Source organism: Primulina huaijiensis, unplaced genomic scaffold (genome assembly GCF_012295235.1).
Source record: "Primulina huaijiensis isolate GDHJ02 unplaced genomic scaffold, ASM1229523v2 scaffold208326, whole genome shotgun sequence".
Lineage (NCBI taxonomy): Eukaryota > Viridiplantae > Streptophyta > Magnoliopsida > Lamiales > Gesneriaceae > Primulina > Primulina huaijiensis.
The window spans coordinates 3,538-13,455 of record NW_027355231.1 but is presented as its reverse complement, the minus strand read 5'-3'; the positions used below and the strand labels follow the sequence as shown (position 1 = coordinate 13,455).

Below are 9,918 nucleotides of genomic sequence, written 5' to 3'. Positions count from 1 at the left end.
AAAAGGTTTAGGGTTTAGTTTAGATGGTAATTAAGTTACTAATGGGCCCTAATTAAAAGATTATGTGGATTAAAAATTGAGCCCATTAATCATTAAAATAAACCCATGAAGCCCAAAACACTATGAAAAATATTTCGTTTAGGTACGTTTTGGAAAATATTATCTGAGCCCTTAAAAAGTCCCCTGATTCGCTAAAATTTGTGTACTGGTTAAAAATACAATTCGACGAGTAAAAATACCCACCCAAGGCTCATTTTAAAAAATCATACACCATATATTAAATAATTGAACATAATTATTTAATAAAAATATTTTTCTTAAATATTCCCGAACTCCGTTCCTCGTTCGAGCGCGAAATGCAGCTTAAAAACCATAATACATGAATACTAGCAAGGTCAAAATCTTAAGTGTCAAATCATAAATACTTAAATCCAATAAATAACTTTCATAAACGGAAACATAATGGCTAGGATGAAGTGCTCCCCACATCTAGTCCGCTCATCCTCACCAGTTAGCGCCACCTACTCTTCTGCACCTACATCGATGAAAATTAGTGAGCCCAAAGGCCCAGTAGGTTATTTCGGAAATAACAAATATTATATAATAAAATTTAAGACATGCATTAATATTATTCCTCAAAACTTGAACATATAAAAATACATTTTTCACATCAGATTTTGTAAATAACATAACATAAAAAATTCAACATTTTTCCTTAGATCTTTCTCAACCTAAATCCTCAACTAGAATTCGCAAATAAAATTTTACGAAATGAGGCTCATAAATTCTTGTTTGGATCTTATTTTCTGGTTCAATTCCCTAGAACGGATCTTATTTTTCTGGCTTAACTCCTCAGAATAGATCTTAAATTTGACTCCCTAGAATGGATCCTCATATTTGGCGTGGTACCCCGACCCAAGGACCAATATACACACGTCCGTAAAACTTTCAGTCTTTACCTCGTCACATGTCATCAAAATCTTTAAAATTTAAGTTTGCAACTCACGCACACATAGTACATCTCCCTTAAGTATAACACTTTTTTTGGTAACGATCATGGGCTGTAGGTTAGTCCAACATGAGACTCGGCTCAAGCTTATGCACCACTGCTAGTCATGGGCTATAGGTTGGTCCATCATGGGTCGTAGTCCATGCTTATGTACCGTCACTTATAGAATATTCTATCCCTGAAAGTGGTATCTTTCGTCTCCCCCACCCTTCAACCCAAGACCTCCAGGCATAAGTACCTACATTCTTAAAGTGCTAAAAGAAACCACTTTCTAGGGATGAAATATTCTATGAGTGACAGTGCATAGACATGGGCTACGACCTATACTGGACCAACCTACGGCCAATGACCAACAGTGGTACATGGGCATAACTCAATTGGTACCATCACTTTAAGAATATAGGTACTTAAGCATGGAGGTCCCGGGTTCAAATGTTGGGGAGGCGAAAGAAACCACTTTCCAAATGTGGGATATTCTATGAGTGACGGTGCATGGACATGAGCTACGATCCATGCTGGAACAACCTACGACCCATTACCAGTAATGGTGCATGGACATCAGCTGAGTCTCATGTAGGATCAGCCTACGACCATAGTCGTTACAGTTATCATATTATTATTTTAGTTAAAAAAACATTAAAATATTATAAATATCAGTAACAATAATATTATTAATTATTATATAATATTTTAAAAATAACTATTGTATTATTTTTTATAATGTTATGTCCTTTTTATAATAATAATTATTATGATATCAAAAACCTAAAGCCCACTCCTACATGATGCCCCTAGAGCGCTCTCCCTCCATCGTGATATCTCGGGCACACGACGTAGCACATCAAGCATACTTCTTCCCATAAGCCTCACTTGGAACCTCTACAAGCTGAGTCGACTCGACTTCCAGTCATCAGTTTGGCCTCCGCCTATCCTCCGTCGCGAATTGGCTCAGGCCGTCACTTCAAATATATGGGTACGGCCAATTTTAGGACAATCAAATCTTTATTTATTAGTTATCTACTCATATCTACTTTATCTCTGATCACGTATTTTCATTCCTTAAAAATGTAACTTTGATCTACATAGCAATTTTCTCCGCAGATTCGGTATGAGCTTCTCACATCATAACACTATATCATCTTGTAACACTTAGCTTCCAATATTTCTGACAGCAACTCTTTTTGACACCGTGGTATAATTTTCCAAGCTTTCCCACGATGCATTACATTATTATTAATTAAAAGGGAAAGGGACCAAATTCTTTTACAAAATCTATTACAATGTTATTAATGATCATTGTCCATTTACAATTTTTTATGGCAATCGGACACATATGACTTTTCGAACAAAACATCTAGCATATATAATCTCACGCTTCTCTACAAAAACAGCCACCCATGAAAAAGTTGAAGGCAAAAATTTATCCACTTTTGTATGAATCAAAAGGGTCATAAATATTCCAAGAATTCCAAAAATCAGTCAAGAAATGCCTTTTGACTGCAGAAAACTTTCTACAATGTTAAGCGAGGACACATTTGTTTGACTGACTCCGAGTTATCGACAAATTTGAATCTTTTAGTTATTTTTTTAGTCTTATGAAAAATATGTAATCCTCCCAATAACTTAAAACATAGTCCATATGAAGTTCTTCAATCCAGGCAGAAAATGATTCTTTGAAAACAACGTAAAACTTACATAAGGTGTTCGCCATACATAAAAGTTAACACTATACTATCTTAGAAGGACATGAATATGTTTCTATCTGCAACCATTTGATTTGTGACGAATTTGACCTAGGGGATGAATTTGAACCGTAAATTTCAAATGAAACCTAACTTGGGCGCATTTGAAATTCAACTTAAATTGTTGTTGAAATTGCATAACTTTACGTAGAGTACACTTTAAACGTATTCCAAATCCACTTTATCTCAAATTATGCGATTTCAGTAATAATGGTGGTGGATTTCAAATACGCCCAAGATACGAGTCACTTGAAATTCGTTTTCCAAAACAAATCTGTCCCCAAATCAAATTCTCTCATTCAACCGCAACCTAAAATTATTTGTACTATCAAACTATACCCATGTGTAGTTGTTAAGTTACATTCCAGTGCTATATTAATTATGTGTAGACAGTTTTTAGTTAGAAAGCTACATGTTATAATTTTTCATACAATGTCTAATCACCTTCTGGTCGACTAAACATTTATCTGGTTGCCTGACGATGTAAATTTGGTCTCCAAATTTGTTGTACATGTCTTGATTCCGGTACCATGTCCACAGGGCGTGTGTCTCATTCTTCACCTGCAATCAAAACATCTAAGACATGCGGCTTTCGTTTCCTTTTTCAAACTAAATCATACCACGGAGCATAGCATTCAAGTTGCTGGATTTTAACATGGTACTAAGATAAAACAAATTACGTGGTTGGCCGCTCTTAAGATTTACATCTAAGAGACGTATATCCTCCTGACTGAAACTTATTTTTATCTCATAATATTAATTATAATAATCACTACAAATATACAAGGTATCCAAAATTTTATATTGAACTAAAGGATGCATGACGTGTAAATAAGGGAAGGGTTTTGATGATTTCAGACATAGATGTTTTTACTTCAAGGAATCTATATGGTGTATATATCACTGAATGTGACATTCGGCCGTCGCAGGCAGGGATTCAAAACAACTAGATCTGAATAGAGTATAACTATGCATAAATAGGGATATAGTGATTTTTTATCAACAAACCTCAAGAACTTTCAAAGTTCAACATCCCTGTAAGAAGGTTGGTAGGAAGTTACATTTTTAAATGAAACATATATAAAAACTATTATTATTGTAGTCAAGGTTAAGGCCTGTGTCAATGCTAGGGTCTATCTCTTACACAATACTATACAACAAACACATTGTTGAACCTGAAACGGTATATGTTACTCTGTATCTAACCCGAACTATCTAATGGATAATACTCAAATTTTTTCTCATAATTTTTTTTGGCAGATGCTCATGAACGTAAGAAACGAGGTGAGGGAACAAGTACCTCAAGAATGCCATGGCCAAAGCTAGTTTCCCTGTATGCGCTATATTCAGGTTGTCGATCCCAACAGAAATTACCAGCTGCTGGTCCTGATGTAAAATTGCGCGCACAAAATCCACCCATAAATTGGTCAGGCGTGGTGGATGGTTCTGGACAGTTTCCTGGCTCGTCAGCATGCTTGATTGACATTTTCTCTCGATTTCCACCATCGCCAATCACTATATAGATTGGACCACAAGGATCCAGAGTATAGTTATATACTCTATTTGACCTCTCATAGGCATGAACCTGAATATTTTCACATATTTTACCATTCCAAAATTATAATGAAATGGAAAGAGAAAAAATTATGGCAAGTTGGCAATATATATAGACAATAGCATATGCTAAAGTTTTGGCAATGGTAATAACAAGGTCCTCGAAGGAACTCGATTTGTTTTCATGTTCATGAATGTAGTGAATTGAAAAAGAAGTTCATGGAAAAGTCCATGGTTTTTCATGAGATATTAACAGGTCATAGCACCTACATACCAACTTAGCATATCCTAGAAAGAAACAAGTGTTTGAAAACATAGAGAAGTTAAAATAAACAAACACTTACATGTCCGTTAAAGACTATGTCCACACCATACTCATACAACAAATCTTCCATCGCCACCTTCATACATTCAGCTTCTCGGTAGTGAGCCGTGTATGTGGCATACCAGGGTGGATGCCAAGTAGCTATCAACCATGGAGTAACATCTCGATTAACACTCTCTAGATCTTTGTGCAACCATTTATATTGATCATCTGCAGTCAAGACGTTAAAGAAAAAGTCCAGCCAGGTACATTAACCAAACTTGAACAAATGTTTCACTTTCTAGGTGACCATGTAAGGTTTGTTCATATACCTGATTTATTATAAGCAACATATGCCCCAAGGACTATAAAATGTATGCCCCCTGCATCAAACGAATAGTAGAATGGGGAAGAAAATCTACTTTCTTTTGATGGGAATGCAAATCTAGAGATATAGGATGCAAAAGTCTGATTTTCAGCTTGTTCTTCAATTTCATGGTTGCCTTGTACCATCATAATTGGAACTTTAGACACCAAAGGCTTCATAAATCTGAAAAATCATGGAGCCATAACTCATTGATTGCTTCCAGAGTCATGAACATGTTCAAAGGAGGACAGGTGCCACGAAAATGGTAGCGTGACACAAATCATAGAGATTTTAGGAAAGAAAAACTAGAGGAATCTCATGAACACAAGAAAATTTCTCATTACATAACTCAAGTTACAATCATCAGGTGGAGGTAAAGAAAGAACAGTAGAAACATAATAGTCGCAGACCAAGCCTACCGGGTTAGGGCCCTGCAAACAAAACGCACCCCAATGGCATCCCTAGAGATACGTTTTACCTTAAGCAAGTGAAGAATCTAATTGTACTCAAATGTCAGCCGAAGTATGTCTTTGAATCCAAGTGGGACATCACTAATTGCATCCTAATAACAAAATCGCAACTAATAAAGATTAACTTAAAGAGAGATGCAGAATACGAGTCATCACCTCCCCCAATAATCCCACCGAGGTTGATAAGTCTCGTGTATTGGAGTATCGGCAAACGAGCAAGAATAGCAATCAGAACCAGTCCCATTGGTAAGATACAAATTAGCATAACATACATCTCCAACTAACAGAATTAGATCAGGATTATTGCTCCTCAAATGGTCGATAGTCGAAGTGGTGTTGTATGTGAGACCTAAGTCTCCAACCAAAGCTATCCTACTCGGATAACTCCTAGGACCAGAAACCGGCATTGTCTTAAACGAGTGTATAGCACTCATTAACTGTTTTGAAGGATCTCCACACCGATAATAATATAGAGTGTTCGGTTCCAGACCTGCAGAAGATGTTAATACACCATCTATTTGAGTAGAACCACATGCTTCTATCTATAATAATTTGGCATTCGAAGATTCAAAAAAACATAATGGATTTGCCTAAACAAAAAGATCTCGGATACGCGAAAATCTCTTCGAATACCTGTAAGACGTACATGATGAATAATTCCCGAAGTGTAATTTTCGAGGCCCTCGAAAGAATAGAGCTGGCTGTACACAAGAGACTCTCCAGTAGCTTTGTGAATCATAGGAAATCTCAACTTGCCATAATGAACAACACTTGCAATGGTTTTCGGATCCAATGGTTTTATATTTCCACCCATTTGGAATTCCCCTGCACCAAGAAATGCCCCTTCTAGATCAGCAAACTACGTTCCGAGCATAACACAGAATCTCATAACAAATTAGAAGGCATAAAATTTTTAGAATCGGCCACAGTATGATTGAATCGAAGCAAATCCCAATAGATTCTTGGGAAAAAAAAAACCTGTAATCCATGAAATCCAGATAGAATCATGACTGGAAGAAAGGGAGACTGAAATTTGCTCGGGCTCAAACCCTTTGACATCCCTCTTCACTCTGGGATCAGTGTCAGGTAAATCAATTGCATGACCCCTAAAACTCTCATCCAACGGAACAGTTACGGGCTTAAAGGGTCCTTGTAAAGTTGTCGGAATCTCACCAAATACTCGGAATAAATTTAGTAAAAGGAAACTGAACACTGCTACCACTTCACGAACCATAATTTCAAGAAACCCAGGAAACTGAATAGTGGATACAATTTGAGGTGCTTTTCAAGAACCCTTTATCAAATCCTCAGGTGGCGAATTGAAAGTCCCCATGGCATCGGTACTTGAGAGTGGAGAATATGCTCCACTGATTCCCTTTGGATCCTCCATCAAAATGGAAATCTGCGTGTAGTCATAATTGAAACCATGAATTAATTTCAAGCTTTTATAGTCTTGAAATATATAGAGAACATAAATTTTTTTTTATGTAAATCAAATTGAAGTATTTAACCACTATTATTTTGTTTCAATAAAAAAATTTAAATATTCACCTTAAAAGATACAAATAAATACAAATAGAAATATAAATTAACAAACAAATTATGATTAAAAAAATTCATGAAAGATCGTCATAATCGATTAATTTTGTAAGACAGCTTTCCTACATCGCTCTAAATATAGACCAGATCAAATCATATCACAAAAATGATAAGTGATATCGTCTCATATTATAATCTTCTCTGATTTGGACAACATCGTCGACGATAAAAATGCTAATTAAAATTTGCTGAATGTTTAGACTGCTAGACAAGCTTGCAAAACCATTAGGCTGGTGATCTTTCTCAAGCTATACCATGAACATTATATATTCCATATGTATAACACATTTTGTTTTAAAGTTTTTAATTTAGTTATGAGCAAAAATAAATTGTTCTTAGTCGTTTATTTGAATCGGATTTGACATATAAGTAATAGAATACAACGACAAATTCCTCCTTTGTTTATATGAAAATTTTATTTTGTTTGTTTGAGTTCTAATGTTGATATCTAAGGTTGTTTGTTCGAGGTCTAAGATTGATATCTTCTTTTTCAATCTTTGAAGTGAAGAGTTGACTTGATGGCTCGATATAAAGATCTGGACTATCAATTTTTGTTTGGGCATACTCATCTAAAGACGATCTCGACTTAGTACTTGTGTTAGAGGATACTTGAACTCCTACTCCAGGTATAGAGCTTTATACTCGAAAAACTCTCTTTTTGAGAAGTCAATGATTTCTCAATAACTTGGAGGATAGGCTTTTGTAATACAGATCATAACCGAGTGTAAACATGCAAATAACATGTAATGCGATTAGAGACAGTATTCTTATCAACTTGTTGTAGCCTACCAGTAATTTCTGCATTTAGGACAAGCTTATTGAACTATTTTTGAAATATTTCAAGGCGTCCTTTCAAATGCCTCTTCATGATGACATCGACGTTAGTGTTGTCCATCTAATAAAAATCTACAAGAATATTTTCATGAGATATAATAATAACAATATCAAAAAATATAATTTTGACATAAAATTTTTCATCTTAATAATATAGTCTTCTCGAGTTTAAATTCAATTATATTTTTAAAGAAAACTTTAAATTATGTATTATCGAATATAAAAGTAAATTTATTAGCAAATAGAAATAATGACCATTTTGCAAAAGCTTTTCTTGCAACATAAAATTATTTTTTCGTCGATGTGTCATTGTATAGCTTATTGGAAAATTTTGTACTTTTTACACAATGTGTTCTTGAAGAATTATTCTGAACTCGTCTATTTATATTCTAAGGTATTTAATTTTCTTTGTAGATATGATTGTCTTCTTTTCAGATATGTCAAATCGTTTTTGTTTACAAATTTTAGAGAAAATTTATAAATGTTTAACATGTTCATCCATATTTTTAGATGCAATTAAAATATCATCAATATAGACAAACACAAACTCAAAATAATCTTTAATTAAACAGATTATCCATCTTTATTTGAAATATTTGAGGTGCATTAATCAATCTCATTGGTAATACTTCCTTAATATAATGACATTGTGGTGTTGATAAAGTTGTGAATTTATTGTTTTCTTCTTTCATCTAAATCTGATAGAATACAGACTTACAATCAAATTTAGAGAACATTTTAATGTTGTGTATGTAACTAATTAAATTATCTATATTAAGTATAAAATACACATCAAACTCTAGAATTTTATTAATTTTTTGATAATTTTTTACTAACATGAGTTTATTTCATTTGATTTCACAATAATTTACTACCAAAAAACCTAGACTGCTATATGGTGATATTCTTGCTTTGATTAAACCAAGATCCAAATTTTCTTAGATAATAATCTATATATTCTTTCGATCAATTATGTTCATTAGGATATGTTTGAATCTAACGAACTAATATTCTTTGTTTTTCTTAATTTTAAGACTAGTTTGGAGTTTATTTCTTTTTCATCATGCCAAATGATTTTCAATGTAGTTTTCTTTTATCATTCTCTTACATATTTTAAGAATTTTTTATTTGAACTCTACATTTTTTTGTTTTAAAGTTATCTTGGGGAATTAAATTTCTCCCAATTGAAGGTTTTGTTTTGTTCTTATTTGGATCATTGTTTCTCAAAACCTTCTAGAATATTTCAATTTTAGGTGTAGAAAATTTTCTCCATGACCACGCTTGTTGTGAAACTATATTGACATTTTTATGTAAAATGTTCCTCTTAGTCACTATGACTTTTTGATCACATGGTATTCTGCACATTAATCTTCTAGTCTCATTTTCTTGTGTATATGATTTTAAATATTTGTAAAAAAAAATTGTTTTTTAAAACAAAATCTGCTCCCGTATCATAAAAATAAATCAGTGGTATTTTCACCTTGTACCAAGGCGTTTTTCCTACACTTCTGATTAGTATTTCTTATTTTTTAATCCTTTAACATAAAATTAAGATTCATTTTGAGAAATCTCGCCAGCTTTTTGAGATGATTATTCATCCCATTCTTTTGGAAAAACTTCTCGCTTTGAAGTACAAATTCCAGCTCCTGAATCAATATAAGAGCAAAATATTATATTTTATATTGTTTGTATAACATCTCCACTAAGACATATATTGGCAATAGACTCGTGGTCAATGGATTTTCCACACTCGATCCTCTGCCATGAATTTCATTCTGTTTTCGAGTCATTTTCAAGATTTGTGTTCCTCGAGAAATTCTAGTTCAATAATCAATTGATCAGGTTTTTTCCTGGAATTTCTTTGATATAAACCTCCAATTCTCCAATGTTTATCATTCTTTGGTAGGTTCCTATCATATGTTGTTCCAAATAGTATATGATATTACAAAAAAATTGATTTTATTCCTATAATATCAAATACTACTTCGACTTCTCTCAATATTTTTGGATATCTAAACTTTCCTATTATTGAAAATTTA

The 9,918-nt window shown here is 33.5% G+C and overlaps 1 protein-coding gene across 2 annotated transcripts; it reads right to left on the bottom strand.

The window, feature by feature from the left end:
- Window positions 1–2,651: 2,651 nt before the first annotated feature.
- On the bottom strand, window positions 2,652–6,805 carry LOC140966965 (purple acid phosphatase 15-like). 2 transcript variants are annotated; one of them, XM_073427287.1, is made up of 7 exons: window positions 6,425–6,805; window positions 6,080–6,271; window positions 5,603–5,936; window positions 4,942–5,159; window positions 4,650–4,840; window positions 4,052–4,336; window positions 2,652–3,312 (listed from the first exon to the last, which is right to left on the bottom strand). In XM_073427287.1, the coding sequence occupies exons 1-7, from the start codon at window positions 6,678–6,680 to the stop codon at window positions 3,160–3,162; spliced, it is 1,629 nt and encodes a 542-aa protein (XP_073283388.1). In that variant the 5' UTR covers window positions 6,681–6,805; the 3' UTR covers window positions 2,652–3,159. The 2 variants fall into 2 exon arrangements, with proteins under 2 accessions (XP_073283388.1, XP_073283389.1); XM_073427288.1 differs by having other exon boundaries at window positions 6,093–6,271; window positions 6,425–6,662.
- Window positions 6,806–9,918: the final 3,113 nt, after the last annotated feature.